At 39.8% G+C, this 17,719-nt stretch overlaps 1 protein-coding gene across 3 annotated transcripts in view; it reads right to left on the minus strand.

Annotated features, from left to right (window-relative positions):
* Positions 1–17,719, minus strand: part of PTPRR (protein tyrosine phosphatase receptor type R) — a 393,781-nt gene that overhangs the window by 181,950 nt on the left and 194,112 nt on the right. For 2 of the 3 annotated variants that reach the window (XM_077265278.1, XM_077265279.1), the window contains 3 exons: positions 17,548–17,661; positions 16,931–17,086; positions 7,978–8,088 (listed from right to left, as the gene is read on the minus strand). In XM_077265278.1, coding sequence (XP_077121393.1) covers positions 7,978–8,088; positions 16,931–17,086; positions 17,548–17,661 — 381 coding nt within the window. Of the gene's footprint in view, positions 1–7,977; positions 8,089–8,339; positions 8,401–16,930; positions 17,087–17,547; positions 17,662–17,719 lie in introns of those variants that run through there. The other variant, XM_077265280.1, reaches the window with a different exon arrangement.

Genomic DNA, 17,719 nt, shown 5'->3' on the forward strand with positions numbered 1-17,719 from the left:
CCCTTCACAGTCCGGTTTCCGCTCCTACATTCAACAGAAACGGCACTCATCAAGGTGACCAATGACCTTCTGACAGCAAAATGTAATGGTGACCACTCTCTGCTCATTCTTCTCGACCTTTCTGCAGCTTTCGACATTGTTGACCACCCTCTCCTACTCTCTAGACGCCAGTCACTAGGCATTAAGGACACTGCTCTCTCCTGGTTCTCCTCCTATCTTTCTGACCGCTCCTTCAGTGTTCTGTTCTCTGGCTCCACTTCATCTTCTCTTCTTCTCACTGTCGGGGTACCTCAGGGCTCAGTCCTTGGCCCCCTTCTCTTCTCGCTCTACACGGCCCCAATTGGACAGACCATCAGCAGATTTGGCCTTCAGTACCATCTTCATGCTGATGACACACAACTATACAAGTCATCCCCTGACCTTACTCCCGCTGTACTACAGAATGCCAGTGACTGTCTGTCCGCAGTCTCCAACATCATGTCCGCTCTCTATCTGAAACTCAACCTCTCCAAAAGCCAAGATGGCTAGACCATCATTGTAAATACATCATTGTAAATACACACCTGTACTTTGTATCTCCCCCACCTCATTGGAGATTGTAAGCCCTCACGAGCAGGGTCATGTTATTTTGCTTTAATTATTGTATTGCTAATGTTATTACTTATGACTGTTGTGTTTGAAACTGTTAAGCTGTAAAGCGCTGCGGAATATGTTGGCGCTATATAAATAAAGATTATTATTATTATTAATTGCTAAGGGAGCTGACAGCAGTGGATTTTGATGATTTACGTGCTCAAGAGCATTCAGCGCAGTAGAAAATTCCTCAAAAAGTGAAGATATTTGGAAAATTTTATATACAGTATATCAAAAATTTTGCTTCTACTTTTCTCATTATTTGCATATAATTTTGTCTATAGAGTCCATGATTTCCATAATTTCATGACTTTTCCTTAATGATGTTGCAATTTTCAATGTTGAGTAGTGTATATTCAGATTTTAATGTCCTGTCTGGATTTTTTCTAAACTGCATTAAAAGCAGAAAATTATACAAAATTATAAAAAATAATATATAATAACACTTTTCCAATAAATCCTCTGTTGCTTGACTACCATTTTACTGTTTCTCTTTTACATATCAGTGTGAGGGCTGAGAGCAGTGACTGGCTGCAGTGGTCCTATAAATGATGGGCATGACATAATTGATGCAGAACTGGTGGGGACCACTGGAGTGATGTTGTGCTGAAGGGCCATAGAATAAATAGGTAAGTAATAGTGATGAGTGAACATGCTTGGATACGGTGTTATGTGAGTATGCTAGTGTGTTAACCAAATGTCTTCAGCGTGCTCAAATAATATGTTGGAGTTCCATTGGCGGCATGTCTTGCACTGTTAAACAGCCACAAAACATGTAGGGATTGCCCGTTTGCTAGGCGATCTCTGCATGTGTTGAGGCTGTCGAACAGCTGCGAGACATCCAAGCACAGGGACTCGAACATATTATTTGAGCACGTCGAAGACACTTGGTTAGCACTCGAGCATGCTTGACTAACACCTTATCTGAGCACGTTCGCTCATCACTAGTAAGTAAGGTTTATTTTATCACATTATTTCCTGCCCCAATTCCATTTTTGAAAAATTCCAGAAAACAGTCAAAACACCTTTAAAAGGGACTACAGGTGGATTCAATTTTTGAATCGACATATTTGAATCATATAATGTTAGAGCTGGAAGGAAGTCAATGGTCATCGTGTCCAAGCCCCTGCTCAATGCAGCATAGGATTCACTAAACCATTTCAGACAGATGTCTGCTTTTTGAAGACTTCCATTGAAGGATAACTCCCCACCTCTCATGGCAGCCATTTCCAACTCATTGATCAACCTCACTGTCAAAAAGTTTTTTCTAATATCTAATCTGTATCTTTTCCCTTTCAGTTTCATCCCATTGCTTCTCGTGTTTCCATGAGCAAATGAGAATAAGGGTGACCCTCTACAGTGTAAAGTCACTTCAGATATTTGTAGACAGCTATTAAGTCTACTCTTACCTTCTTTTTTGCAAGCTAAATATTCCCAGATCCTTTAACTTTTTCTCATAGGACATACTTTGCTGTCTGCTCTCCATCCTGGTAGCTCTTCTCTGAACTTGCTCCAGTTTTTCAGTATCTTTTTTAAAATGTGGAGCCCAGAACTGGACACAGCATTCCAGATGTGTTTGCCTTTTTTGCTGCTGCATCATACTATAGACTCATGTGCAATGTGTGATCTACTAGTATACCTAAGTATTTTTCACACGTACCGTTGCTTAGTTCTATTCCTCCCATTCTGTAGATGTCATTTTAATTTTTTTTGCCCAGATGTAGAATATTGCATTTCTCTCTGTTAAATACCATTCTATTAGTCACTGCCCATTGTTCAAGCTTACCTAGATCCATCTGAATTATTTATCTGTCTTCTCTAGTGTTATCTATCCCTCCAGTGTTATATCAGCTGCATATTTGATTAGTTACCTTCAGTTCCTTTATCTAGATCATTTATAAAAATGTTGAATAACACTGGGGCCAGGACAGAGCAGTTTATCAAATGACTTGTTGAAGTCAAGATATACTATATCAACTGCATTTCCCTGATCCACCCAGTCAGTGATTCCATCATAGAAGGAAATTAGATTAGTCTGACATGACTTGTTTGTTACAAACCCATGCTGGCTCTATGGATACCTATTTCTAGTTACTCAGTAGAAATCTAATGTTTCTCTTGTAGGCTCTTCTGTTACCTGGCATGAAAAATAAAATCAGACCCCATATGCAGACAGACGCCTGTCCTTTTATCACCTTTTTCTGGTTATATCATTTTTGATAAAGGCAATATCTACTGGATCTCTTCTTATTACTACAACTAGGAAACTGCAGTGTAAATTCTTTCCTAATAACATTTTCCAGTCAGCTATGTTGACAACCCTAACTCAAAAATATTAGTAGGTTTACTGAGACATGTCATCTGTATTTTTCCCTCTGCACAGATTGCAAGGGCTTTCTGAAATTTTATTTAAAGGGAAGGTGTCACCAGGTTTTTGCCATATGAAGTAGGGCCAGCACCTGTATGCCCTAATATACAGCATTCTAGAGTGCTGTATATATGTCCTCAATAAGTTTTGCATAGCACAAAAAATACCTTTTATTATATTCACCTATGTGGCAGTCTTGATTTGGTACCTCCTCTTTTTCTTCTTTGGATGACGAGTCCTACGTCAGCCACACAGTGTCCTCCATCGTGCTCCTGTGCAGGTGTACTTCTCTCTGCGCATTACAGTACTTTGCTCTGCCCTTGGCAGGGAATAGAGAAGTGCGAGAGTAGAAACGATTTCTTTATTCTTCCAAAAATATAAAACATAGTGAACGGCAGAGTCCTCTAGACATGTGGATGAGCACACCTGGCACTGGTGGCCGAGCAATGCGTTTCGATCCTAATGTGGATCTTTGTCACAGCTTGATTAGGAGCCAGAACTCTTAATGATTGGTAGGGGATGAAATACTTATTTCTCACTGCAAAATGCAAATCCATTTTTATAATTTATACAATGTGATTTTCTGGATTTTATTTTTGATATTCTATCTCTCAATGTTAAAATTAACCTACCCTTAAAATTATAACCTGTTCATGTCTTTGTTAGTGTACAAACTTACAAAATCAACAAGGGCTCAAATACTTATTTCCTTCACTGTATGCCAAGGCTATTGGTGACATATATATAGTATTTGAGAATGCTGTATATGAAGGCTTACAGGTACTGGCCCTACTTCACATGGGAAAAATCTGGTGACAGGTTACATTTAAGGCATTTCTTTAGGTATGTTAGTTCGTTGGCTAACTACTAGGATCTTTGTCCATACATACAAGAGTGGCTGTGCCTGGTATCACATATCAGTCTTAGCTACAAGAACAGGGTTGATAGAAGCCAAACTGAGGTATCAGACACAGCCCCACAGAACTACCATATGTTAATAGTAGGTGTCCCAGTGCTCTGACCCACCCTGATCATACACTAGTGACCTACCCTAAGGATAGGCTAACTATATAAATTCACAGAAAACCCCCTAGTAATCTGTGGGCAAGGCATAGACTGTCAGAAATTACTTCTTTTTACAACGTCTGTTACACCAAGATAATTCATAAATGATTGAATACAATGTTAGAAGATACATGACAGCTGACAGATATGTGGACAGCTCATAGATTTGTATATTTCCAGTAACTATTTCATTATAGGGAAAATACTGGTAAAAGAGCACTTTATAGCAAAAAATATATAACAATTCAAAAACTTCATCAACAAATTATGATCTGGATCAGCGGTGGGGAACCTCAGGCCCCAGGGCCATTTATGACCTTTTATCAGGCCCCCGAGCAGATTCTCGGGGACCACATTCTTGGGCAGGGAGGTGTATTTTGATTACAACCAGCTCATTAGTTTCTTCTTGCTCTGTTAGCACACACACGCAGTGTTCACCGCTGAACACTGAAGGGCATGCAATGAAAGATTATGTCCTGACACCAGTGACAGAGTCAGGATGTCCTTTGTGGGTGGAGTTTGTACGGCCTGGTATAAATATCCAAATGGCCCTTGGCAGAAAAAAGATTCCCCACCCCTAATTTAGATAAACTGCTTTCACACTGTATTTTGTTTTATCAACTATTTGGGGGAAAATATTTTTTATTTGTAACTAGATGATGAAAACATGGGTCCAAGGCTCATTTTGCCACATAATTGGACGACAAACACCTTATTGAGACATTGTTAAATATCTAGCCTGATTTTGAGAAACACATTAACCCCTTTCTGACCTCAGACGGGATAACAAAAAACAAGTGTGAGATTGCACTTTTTTTGCAATTTCACCGCACTTGGAATTTTTTTCCCGTTTTTTTAGTACACGAGATGCTAAAACCAATGATGTTGTTCAAAAGTACAACTCGTCCCGCAAAAAATAAGCCTTCATATGGCCATATGGACGGAGAAATAAAAAAGTTATGGCTCTGGGAAGGTGGGGAGCGAAAAACGAACACGGAAAAACGGAAAATCCCACGGTCATGAAGGGGTTAATAGGTTTACAGTACACGTCACCACAGATCTGCTTTAAGGAGAGGTAGAGGAGAAGCATTTCAAGCTGTTCTCCTTCAGACACCTGGGTAAATATTGTGGTGAAAGCTTCCGCCTGTGCATCTGTCCCAACATATATTCTAGTGTGTAGACCGGCCTCCTGCTTTATATTCTGCTATCAGTATTTACATGGTTTACTGCTCACTATAGACAAATCTTTGAATACAAGTCACTAAATGAAACGTGTGCTCTGCTGATATAACATGTGCGTCCATCAGCTCATCTCGCTATTCTCTAGGAATGACCATGTTTTCACAGACCGAAGACTGTTTGCAATAGACTGTGGCTTCCAATCATAAAAGAGCCATGGAACCTATGCAGGATACTTTTCAGATTAGCTCCCACGTGCCCACTGGTACTACATAATTATATCAATAAAGGTAATATGTCACCATGGTGTGGAAACAAATGTCCCGATTCCAGCAATGTGTCACTTACTGGGCTGCTTGCTGTAAAAATTAAATCACTGTTTTATTAGCAGGAGAGGAAGCAAACTTGCTGCCATGTAGTCCTCCACATTCAGCACTGTATAACCCCACCCCCCAGCACTGATTGGCAGCTTTTTGCCTATGCACAGTATAAACAGAAAACTGCGAATCAGTGGTGTGGGCGGGGCTATACAGAGCTCAGTATTCAGAGAATTGGTAGGTCTACAGCAAATTAAACAGTGATTTCATTAAAACTGCAGCAATCAACACAGCAATTGATACATTATTGGAATCAGAGCCGCGGCCCCACATCATGCTATTCTTACAGCAATAACCTGATGACAGATTCCCTATAATTAAATTCTAAAGTGAATTAATCACCAGCACTAGGAATCTGAGTTTCAACCATTTCAACTTGTGCTAGAAATGTGCCCAAATGATTCCACTTTGAGAAAAGAGAATCATAGGGCTGCCCGAAATGTGTAGAAATGTGTTTCTTGTGGTATGTCACAGATAAAAGGTTTCCTCCTTTGGCAAACTGCCCTTAAATGGGTTGTTCAGGTTGGGCATGTGGTTGCAGACTTGTGAATCCTTACAGTGTGCACATAGCTTGCTGTCAGGATTCTCCTTTGCTAGTGGTGATGTGACTATGAGTATGCGATATGCATACTTGTGGTCACATTCCAACTAGACGTACGTGACCTTGGTCAATTCACTTGTACTGAGAGAGGCAGCCCATGTCTATTCACAATGTGGCCGTGCTAATAATGCATAATATGAATTGTCAATGTGAACAAAACATTATTGAACCATGTAAAGTTAAAAAAAGGCAAAAGGGGTAATGTGGAATCTAAAATAAAACATTAGTAGTCAAGCCAGGCATAGAGTTCCAAGAATTCAACATTATAATTTACAGTGGGTTTGACACAGTTCTCGGCTCCAGGCACATTTTTTTTTAGATTTTGTTGACACAGATTCTAAGCTTGACATGTTCTGCATGTTCTGACATATGATTTGCTGGCATCAGACCAAATTAAAATTTAATCTACTCAAGCCACTACGTCAGGTTCACATGTATATAACTAATAATAGAGAAATATAATATATCACGAGAAATAGAAAATATATGAAGAAATAGCCCATCCAATAGGAACAGAGCTATTGTGCAGAAAAAAAAAAGGAATTTTTCCAATCAGTTTTGTATAATGCTGACGAGAGTCTGGAATGGCCTTCATTGTCCTATAGCAACTTGATTTCTGCATTTACATATGAGGATTGCTAAATCCAAAGTAAAGGATATCGGTTGTGTGCAATACATCAGTATATTGTCGGTTATACAGCTTTTTATCACTTTGACTTTTATAAGTTTGTAATAAGTGACAACTGGAATTAGATAACGCTACAGCAATAACCCTACATCAACAACAAATATCTTATAATAACCCTACATCAATAACACATATCTTATAATAACCCTACATCAATAACACATATCTTATAATAACCCTACATCAATAACGCTATATCAATAACTCTACATCAATAACACATACCTTATAATAACCCTACATCAATAACACATATCGTATAATAACCCTACATCAATAACACATCTTATAATAACCCTACATCAATAACACATATCTTATAAAACGTATTTGTCCATATTTGTGTGTGCTTTGTAAGAATCCATACTAGTGAGACGTAAATTTACTGGAAAAGTAAAATTTGTATTTTTTATGGATTTCCCTCACTCTGAAGCATAAATTGACAGTTTGTGGATTTGAAATCTGGGAACCTCATGGCTTTTTTAATGCATCATGTTTGACAAAATCTCATCCCCTTTTCTAGTGCTCGGTGGCTCAATGGTTAGCACTGTAACTTTTCAGCGCTGGGGTTCTGGATTCAAATCCAACCGAGGATGACATCTGCAAGAAGTTTGCATGTTCTCCCCTTATTTGCGGGGGTCTCCTCCGGATTCTCCAGTGTACTCCCACACTGCAAAGTTGCACCCCGTACTGATAGGGAATTTCTATTTTGAGTCCCAATGGGGGCATCAATGATAATGTCTGTAAAGCGCTGTGGCATATGATGGCGCTATACAAGTAAGTATAATACATAAATACTGTGCTATTCTGCTTACAAATCTGCAGTATATCTCTGAACATTTACTTAATTTTGTCTGCGCTGTAAATTAAAAAAAAGGTCTTCGAATATTATACAAATACTATATTACACAAATGTCTCCAGCTTATCACATGGCTCATTGCTAACAGGCATCTGCCATTTATAGTAATCCTAAAATGATCCAATAAGCCAACTAATATAAGACTTTGCAATACATTACGGCAATTTTTCAGAGTTTTTAGAGGGTAAGTAAACGTGTACACTCACCATTAGGCATGTGACGATTATGATAAATGTGCTGAGAAAGATAACAATAGTGTACAATCCTTCTTTGGTCCATATTTTATCAGCCTCGTGTTGTCCCTGCAGAACATTTTTCTTCAAAATAAAAGAAAGGAAACATTTATTGGAGAACCTGAGCCATGTTTCTGGCACTCACTGAAATACATAGGACAGAATGCAGTGCGCAGGAGCAGGGGCTGAGGTCTACTAGGCAGACGGAAGGGTAAAATTCTCTTTAAGCTAAAATATTCTTCCCACACATGTATTCGGTCTAACTAAAGCAAACACTGGAAGCGCTTTTCTTAGAAATCACCTGTCCCGTAATAGGAGGAGGGTGGCGTATTTACCTGTGTGCAGAGGAAAGTGTTAAATATAATCTTTCATTCGGCTTCTCTGCCCCTCCCTGGTACTCCCACACACTTCATGTGACCCTTCCCATCTCCCTGCAGGTGGAAACACTTTCTCAGAATGAATTATTAAGCACAAAGGTTGCGCTGAACTGTTACTCTGTTCTCTAGGTGTTACACATGGTGTTACCTGTGGCTCATCAGCACCCCGACTGCTACACAGGTTCATTCTGCAGTGCTAAGGAAATATGAATGGGAGAAGTGCCCGCCACGTAACATGGTGCACAGTGTATGGACACACCACCAAGTATATGCTATAATCCACAATTTATGGCAAAGTTCCAAGACTTCAAAGATCTATCAGTACAATAAACCTATATACAGCACTAACTGTGCAAATACAATGTTACACACTTGGCTCACTTGTTACCAGTAGCGCAGCTACTGGGGGGCAGTTGCCCTGGGCCCCACGCTCTGAGGGGGTCCACCCAGAGCTAGTTTACAGTAACTGTATCGGCGTGCGCATCTCCCTGCTCTGCCACTCTGCTGCTATTGGGTTCCTGAGCAAGCAGAGGGACCCGGTGCTAGCAGTAGGCCTGCCGTGCCAGCATTGGGCCCCCCGCCTGTCATCACAGGTTTAACTGTATCGGCTGGATGCCAATACAGCTGACTGCATTGATGAGAGAAGGAGCATTACACTTCCTCTCCCATCATCCTCCTGTCTAATGTCCCTGATGCAGACACTGACGGGTCACAATGACATCACTACTTGGCGCCCGCTGTCCGGAGATGTGCAGAGCTCGGAGCAGTGCAGGAGGAAGAGAGATTAGTATTGTATTTATTTATTGTTTAATGGAGCTGCATTATACTATAGAGGCCTAAGCGGGTGCATTATATTAGAGTCTGCCTATGGAGGGCTACATTATACCATAGAGTATGCCTATGTGGGGTTGCACTATACTATAGAGTCTGCCTGTGGGGGGCTGCATTATATTAGTGTCTGCCTATGGGGAGTGCATTATACTATAGAGTCTGCCTATGGGGGGTGCATTATACTATATAGAGTCTGTCTACGGGGGGTGCATTATACTATATAGAGTCAGCCTATAGGAGGTGCATTATACTATATAAAGTCTGCCTATGGGGGGCTGCATTATACTATATAGAGCTTGCCTATGGGGACTGCATTATAATATGGAGTCTGCCTATAGGGAGTGCATTATACTATACAGAGTCTACCTATGGGGAGTGCATTATACTATATGGAGGCCTTTGGGGAGTGAAATATACTATACTGAGAACTATCTGGTGCATTATACTATATGGAGGCTATCTAAGGGGTCATCATACAGTGTGGAGATTACATTGACGGGGCAATCATACAGTGTTGGATCCATTAAATAGTTTAGGGGATATTAAAGGGTCAGTATATATACAGTGATGGGGCATTATACTGTGTATAGAGGATCTGTACAGGGGGGAGACTTGGGACATTATTAAATGTAAAGTGGATACTTATTGTTATAGGGGAACTCAGGTTACTGTGACTTTCAAAGTGACACACACAGGGCATTATTACTTTCTAAGGGACAAAATGTGGGCCCTGTTTTCTAGTGCACTTGCACCCGGCATTACTATATTCCAGTGGGTTGCTTTAGAATTTAGAAGGCATGAGAACCACACAGCAGGTGCAGTGATAGGGACACATACAGCAGCGGCTCAGCATTGGGGTATCAGCAGTATGAGCAGTTTGTGCAGGTTGGGAATAGTCCCATTGGGGACAGTGCTGAAAATATGAGATGTGAAACGTGTCTTTGTAGTAATCTCTGCAGCCGAGTCCTGGCTAGAAGAAGTTGTCATGTAGGTCTGGGCCAGATGGAAAACATGGGAAAAAAATGAATGATTCCAAGAGAAAGAACATCAGCTCTAAGTCACCATCTGTAACTGTGCTGTGATCTCTTATATGTTCCGTAGGACCGTTATCTACCACTGACCATATGGCGGTAATATCAGTGTTTGCCTTTATATAGAGATTATTTTCAGCAACAGTGCTGTTAGGGGCCAACTCAGAAGTTTCACCCCCCGAACCAAAACCCTAGCTACGCCTCTGCTTGTTACATACTGTTCTATTACTATTACTGACATACAGCATCTATAACAGGGGTGTACAACTTGCAGCCTGGTGGTCACATTGGTCCTCAATGCCATTCCGTGCGGGTCTCAACAATATGGACAGTAAAATGCCTGACTGACAGGATAAACTTATGTGAGCAGCCGCAAACAGAAGAGGAGTGGCAGCAGCTGAGGAGCAAGAACGGGCTAGTACTAATGGTGCTGTGTGAAGACCTCTCTGGATGCCTCATACATCAGGAGAATGGGGTCCCTTAACTCATTTGGAACTCTAGAAAGGAGTATGTGAATATGACTGGTGGTCTTCCATGTCTGCTACTCTCTCTCTGCAGGTTATAGGAGTTCTGAAACATTACGAAGTAAGCAAAAAACTCATGACCTATTGTAGAGAGGCATGTGCGTGCATCACCTCTTCCTATATAAGGCCTATTTCTACAAGTTTATAAGAGGATTTTACTGCAAATCCACATAAAAAATGCTTCCTACAATTGACACTTGGAAACTGAATCCAGAGTAACAAGCGAACAATGGAAGAGATGGCCTTGATTATTCAGGTGATGTTCATAAAGCAAACGTGTTACAATGTCACCATTATTACCAAAGACAATTTTTTTTTTCTGTATTAAGAACTGTTTGTGAATCATGTCTGATTGTGTAAAATTAGATTATTTCACAGTTTAACCAACATTTACAAACTATCTGTTATGCAATATGTTATTTTTATCAACAATAGAGAAAATGTTGCAATGAATCAGGGTCTCAGTTTGTTTGCTTGACTGTGGTTATTATGGCCAAATCCCTCAAAATAGAATTATTTGCATTATAAATTGTCGGTGATCTATATGGTGAAAGAGGAGGTTGCTAGAATGAATGCTTGTGTATAGTACATGACTGGTTCGCATTTACTCACTGATTTCCCTGGGGCCTCTTATGCTGGTCGGCCTCTAAAATTATCACTTGAAAAATAAAGTAGCAGAAAATTGGTAGAAACTCTAAAGAATTACACTTACTGTGTGTACTTAAGAGATTAGAGACCGTTTCATGAACAGCTTTCAGGAGGACTTTAAATAATTCCATTAGTCTGAGCTCAGCACTGAATTTCAGTCTCATTAAATGGATTTTATAGGATTTTATAATTTTTCTGAATATTCTAAAATAGTAAGTAATATAAACATTTTGTGATACTTATTCACTAGCAGTGTTATTGTATCAAAGTTGATATAAACTTTACATTTTATTCTCAGATTACGCTATTCTGAAATAACTACATAAACTGGTCTAATTTGGCTGTGTATCTGTGACCTTCTCCACTTTTGCCATCATACAGTATATGATGGGAAGAATACTGAAATTGTGCAATACTATTCTGTTTGGTAAAACAAAGCACTGACATGATGGAACCAGACAGAGCATATCAGACTGTGCACCCACAATTAGTTTTTTGGTGAGTTTTTGAAGATGCGTATTTCTGTTGCATCGAAATTCAGCATATTAAAGTTCCAGCAAAGTGGATGGGATTTATAGAAATGACAAAATTAGTTTTTGTCAGTTTTTTACCTGCACACTTTCTGCTTTTAATAGACAGTTAGGTCCTGGAATATTTGGACGGTGACACAAGATTTAGCATTTTAGCTGTTTACCAAAACATATTCAAAGTGGATACTCTCAGCTTTAGGCTGGCATCACACTAGCGTATGGCATCCGATGCGAGAGTATCGGATGCGATATGCTAATGACCCTCGGCTGCTGCTCTGCTGTGATCGGGAGCCGAGTGTCATGCGTCTGTGCTCCGATCCTCTTGCACAGCTGCAGAGGAGGCAGAGAAATGAATTTCTACATCACCTCCACTACCGGCGTTGGCGTATACCGCACCACACTCGGATGATATCTGAGTGCTGTGCGTTGTGTCACTCACACCCATAGACTTATATGGGTGCGAGTGAGCTGAGACTCGGCCGTGTCTTGATGCCAATCCCAGCATGCTGCGATTATTCTGTTTTATCGCATAGCACTCAGCCGTACTGAATGGTAGAGTGACTCCAGCCTTAGTTTTATAGTATTCACATTCTAATTGGAGTAAGGATTTAGGAATTACATCTCTTTAATATGTAGCTGCCTATTTTTAAAGTGACCAAAAGTAATTGGACAGTTATTTCAAAATCTCTTTGCATTGGCTATTTTCCCATTAATCCACCATCAATCAAGCTAGTAGAAGGTCTGAATCGGATTCCAGATGTGACATTTGCATTGGGAAGCTGTTACTGGGAATCCACAACATGTAGTCAAAGGAGGTCTCAATGGAAGAGAAACAGACCATCACAAGACTGAAAAAAAAGAGAATAAATTCATCAGAGAGATAACAGAAATGTTAGGAGTGGTCAAATCTGGTTTGGTACATTCAACAAAAAAGAAGAGCAAACTGAAGAGCTTTGGAACTCAAAAAGACCTGGATGTCTGAGTAAGACAACAATGGTGGATGATCGCTGAATTTTTTCCATGCTGAAGAAAAACAACCTTCACAACATCCACCCAAGTGAAGACCACTCCCAGGAAGTAGGTGTTTCATTATCTAAGTCCACTATAAAGAGAAGACTTCATGAGAGCAAATACAGAGGGTTCACCTCAAAATGCAAACTTAGTCAGCCTTAAAAAAGAAAGCGCTGATTAAAACTTGGCATAAAATATCTAAAGAAGTCAGCCTAGTTCTGGAAAAGCATTCTTCAGACAGATGAGATTAAGATCAACCTGTACTAGAATGATGGGAAGAAGAAAGTGTGGAGAAGGTTTGGAATAGCTCATAATCCAAAGCACACCATATCCTCTGTAAAACATGGTGGAGGCACTGTGATGGTATGGGCTTGCATGGCTTCCAATTAGACTGGGTCAATAGTGTTTATTGATGATGATACTGAAGACAGAAGCTATACAGGGCTATACTGTCTACACAAATTCAACCAATGCGGTGAGGTTGATTGGATGGCACTTCACAGTACAGATGGACAAAGACTCAAAATATACTGCAAAAGCAACTCAAGAATTTTTTAAGGCAAAGAAGTGGAATATTCTGCAATGGCCAAGTCAATCACCAGACCTCAACCTCATGGAGTATGCATTTCACATGCTTTAGACAAAACTTAAGGAAGAAAGACTCACAAACAATCAACAACTGATATCAGCTTAAGAAAAGACCTGGCAAGCATCAAAAAGAAGGAAACCCAGGATTTGGTGACATCCATGGCTTTCAGACATCAGGCATTACTAAGTCTTTGGGAAAATCTGCACATAAAACTAAGGGAGCAGTTACAGCTGCTGTTCTCTTTACACTGAGCAGTGAATGAACCCGCACCGACGCTACCCTCATGACCGAATGCTGAACGCTGCCAGGAGGAATAAAGTTAATTTCCTCCTGGCAGAGGGGCTCTGAGTGTGACTCCCACAGATTAACCACATATCTGAATGTTAATAGTGTTTTTTTCCACATGGCAGGTTCCTGTTAAATGCATCAGAAAAGTAACAGAATATAAATTAGGTAAACAGAACAAAAACAAGCAAAAAATGTAAAAAAGATGAGACAAAGGAGCATAGCTAACAACATATAGTTACACCTAATTTATTTTGGGCTAGCATACATGTAATGAGGTGACATAACTGTGCCAAGCTATGCTTGAGTTGCTGCAAACTGATGAGTTGGGTGCAGTCTTATGGGCCTTATGTACCCTGTAATTATTTTATTAATACCAATATCAATAATGGACACCCCATCTTAAAGGGGTGTCCAGATTTACAAAAGAATGTCAGACACTCGGTTCATCCTTGGCATAGCCAAATATTGAAGTGCTCCTTCTCACCTGCTTGTTTTCCCTCTATCTCCATCCTTCTCTGGCTCTTTAAAGCCAGAGCTGTCAATCAAGGAAGAAGAGGACGGGTGGAGATAGAGGGAAAGCAATGGATGATCAGAGAAAGGTGTACATAAGGCACTATGGCGCTGTTTGTGGGGAAGGATATATTTTTTTTCTAATTTTGGAGATCACCTTTAACAATAGTGGCTCTCAGCATTAAAAAATGAGAAAAATCCGAAAAGAAAGTGTCGGTGGTTTGATTTTTTAAACGAATGTCTTCTAACTATGATAGCCACAGTGTGATGAGCACAGTACTGTAAAGGCTCAGCATTATCTCTCGACATTTACCCCAGTCACTAAGTCACGGTGACAGAAAGGTCAATGTAACCTGTTCATCAATTTCAACCTGATATAATAAATACTGCAAAGTAACAGCAAAAAAACAGCTTTTTCTTGCCATTTACAATGTTACTCTAATGTACTGTTACTGTGACAACCTGTCGCTATCATTGCCATAGGGATAGCCGTTATGTAACTGCTTTATGCATTCCACAATGTATAAGGCTACCAAGTCAATTGTGTCTTGGATGGTAATTGTATATAAAGTGAACCTGTTACATTGGCTAATGCTTTTAACCTGCAGCTATAGGAATAAATGAACTTTATTCCTCCTGGGAACTACCAGCTTTCAGTCATAAATATATGCCGGAGTGGCTACACTCACTGCTCACTATATTAGTGACCGGCAGCTATAAGCACACCCCACCACCTTGACTGACAGCCAACTCTGCACTAATACACTGCAAAGCTGTCAGTCAAAGGGTGTGCTTACAGCTACCATTCACAGCTGTGAGCGGTGGTTATAGCTGCTCCGACACATCTGTATGACTGAAAGCCATCGGCTCCTGGGAGGAATAATGTTCATTTTCTCCAGGGTATCACATTTTCAGTAAAGCAGACAGGCATCTTCTTACCACTATTAACTTGCATATTAATTCCATATCTGTAGGTTAATTGCCTTATCCAACCAAACAGGTTCCCTTTAAGCAACCAATGTACTAAGCTTTGTAAATCCATGTTAGTACTGGATCACTTCTAATATATTATTTTTTGATTGTAAGCTCTTATCGGCGAGAATCTCTCTTTTGGACTATTTGCTTAATCATTTATGATTACTTGTCATTGTAAGCCGGCGTCACTCATCAATTTTTTCCAATGTGTGGATCCCATTAAGGTCCATGTGTCAGTTTTGTACAATCCTTCTTGCACCCATTTTTATTGTATGAAGAAAAAAAATATTCTTCTACCCATTAAACGGTAAAATACAAAAAGCACAAGGATAATATTGGCGAGTTTGATCAGCCACACAGATCAAAGTTGGACATGTTTCCTCTATCTGCTAAAGTAATGGATAACAACCGTACCCCTGAAAAATAGTTTGAAAGGGCCCTTATTGTGTTTTTATGCAATTGTAAATTGCTGCAGAATATGTTATCACTATACAAATAATATGAAAGATTATTATTTATTTTGTTTTATTTCCCGTCTGCTGTGACAAGGAAGCAAAAAAAAACAAAAATGCTTCAAGAAATGTTATAGAAATGCAGCTGCAGGGACATATCTAAGGGGCAAGGGGTGCTGATAGGCTGCCTGAAGTGGCAATCTGAGATGTCTCCCAGGTGGCGTAATTTTGTCGACCCTCCCCGAGTGGGATTCGGCCATTTTCTAAGCTTTCTGCGAAACTGACAGCCAGCTTGGAGAAGGAGTAGTATGCCGGCTCCCTGAATTCAATTCTACTTGCGTCTTTCAGGAGCAAGTACAATTGAGGCTGGCGACAGGGCAACGTCTGCACCGTGGTCAGGTCATCAGATGATGTCACTTAGCAGCACTGCATAGGTGTTAACCGTGACTACAGTAAGAGCTCCAAGGGAGCTGAAGAAGGGAAGGAATTTCAGAAGACAGTATAGAGAGTGGGAAATGTGTGGGAAAACAGTATGGGGAGTGGGGGTACGTATGAGGAGCTGGGGGAATATGTGAGGAAAAGCATGGTGATTGGGGATGAAGAGACTGTATGAGAAGGCAGTATGTAAAGGGAGGAATGTATGTTTTTTGCTGCTCAAAAGATCTTTTCACCTTATGAACAAGCATTTTTCTTGTTCATCAGGTGACAGTCAGCCTGTTTACTATGGCAAGATAACTGTGAAATGAGCATTTTTAACAACACTCATTCATAATTCTCTTGCAATGTAATTGCCCCTTTACGACGCACTTTCTATGGAAAACACAATACATGCTCAGCTGAACCAACGTGTGTGTATGGGAGTAATAGCTACTGCCCAATTATGTGTTAAGTGTAAATGGGTGAAGGTGACAATTTATGCCCCAAAATTAAGGAAGAAATATATGGTAATGCAAGTTTATTAATTAATCAAAAATATGTTTTTACGGAAATATAAAAAGTGGTTTAGAAGTTGTATATACATTATTTGTACACTTGTGCAGTGCAAACAAAATCAATCATTTTTAACCCTTTCACCTATTTTTTTCATTTAACCTCATGTATAAAGTAACAGTTATCCGTGCAGTAAGCACACAGACAATACTACGGTACATGAGACTTACCTCTGGAGAAACCTCAGTTATTCCAAAATGCGACAATCTTTGGTGCAGTGTGTGCAGGTTTAGTGAACGTAGGACCTCTGCGGAGGGCAAAGTGTCTGGAACACCTATTTTTCTGTTTAGTGGAGAAATAAACAGCTCAACACAGTTCTTCTTTCCCTATGTAAGAGAAATATGACTTAGCTTCCTTTTTGTCTTAAGCAACTGTTCTTAAGACACAACAATTACAACATATACAAGTGATAAATCATACATAATATCATAGTCCTTTAGAATCTCAGATGTGGTCGGTTTGCAGTCAGGAAGTATTTATTAGTTAGTAAATGTCAAATAATAATAATTATAAAAAAAAAAAACATTTTTAGTACTATTAAAGAAGTATGTCCTTCCAGATTGACAACTACAAGGAACTAAGTACAACGCCAAGACCGCAGCATGTCACTTTCCAATGGAAAGAGGAAGTTATGGGAATTATCACAGGGTCTTTGTATGAATTTAATGCAATGAGGAAACAGTAGAAAACAAAATTCTCTCCTCACTCTGTATATTTACTCTACATACAATATATGGCAGATGCAACAAATCTCCTCCCAGTAATAAATAAGGTATACTGCTCTTACATTTAGGCGATTGATGTGAACTTGTTGTGGCATGAGGCCTAAAGCTGCAGCAACTCCTTGGCGAAACTTCCGGAGCAATGTTGTATTTAGCTTGTTAACGTCCATTTTTAACATCTGAAAAAGAAACAGATAGACTTACTTATAATCATATGTATTAATACACATTCATAAA

This window comes from Ranitomeya variabilis, chromosome 5, assembly GCF_051348905.1.
Source record: "Ranitomeya variabilis isolate aRanVar5 chromosome 5, aRanVar5.hap1, whole genome shotgun sequence".
Lineage (NCBI taxonomy): Eukaryota > Metazoa > Chordata > Amphibia > Anura > Dendrobatidae > Ranitomeya > Ranitomeya variabilis.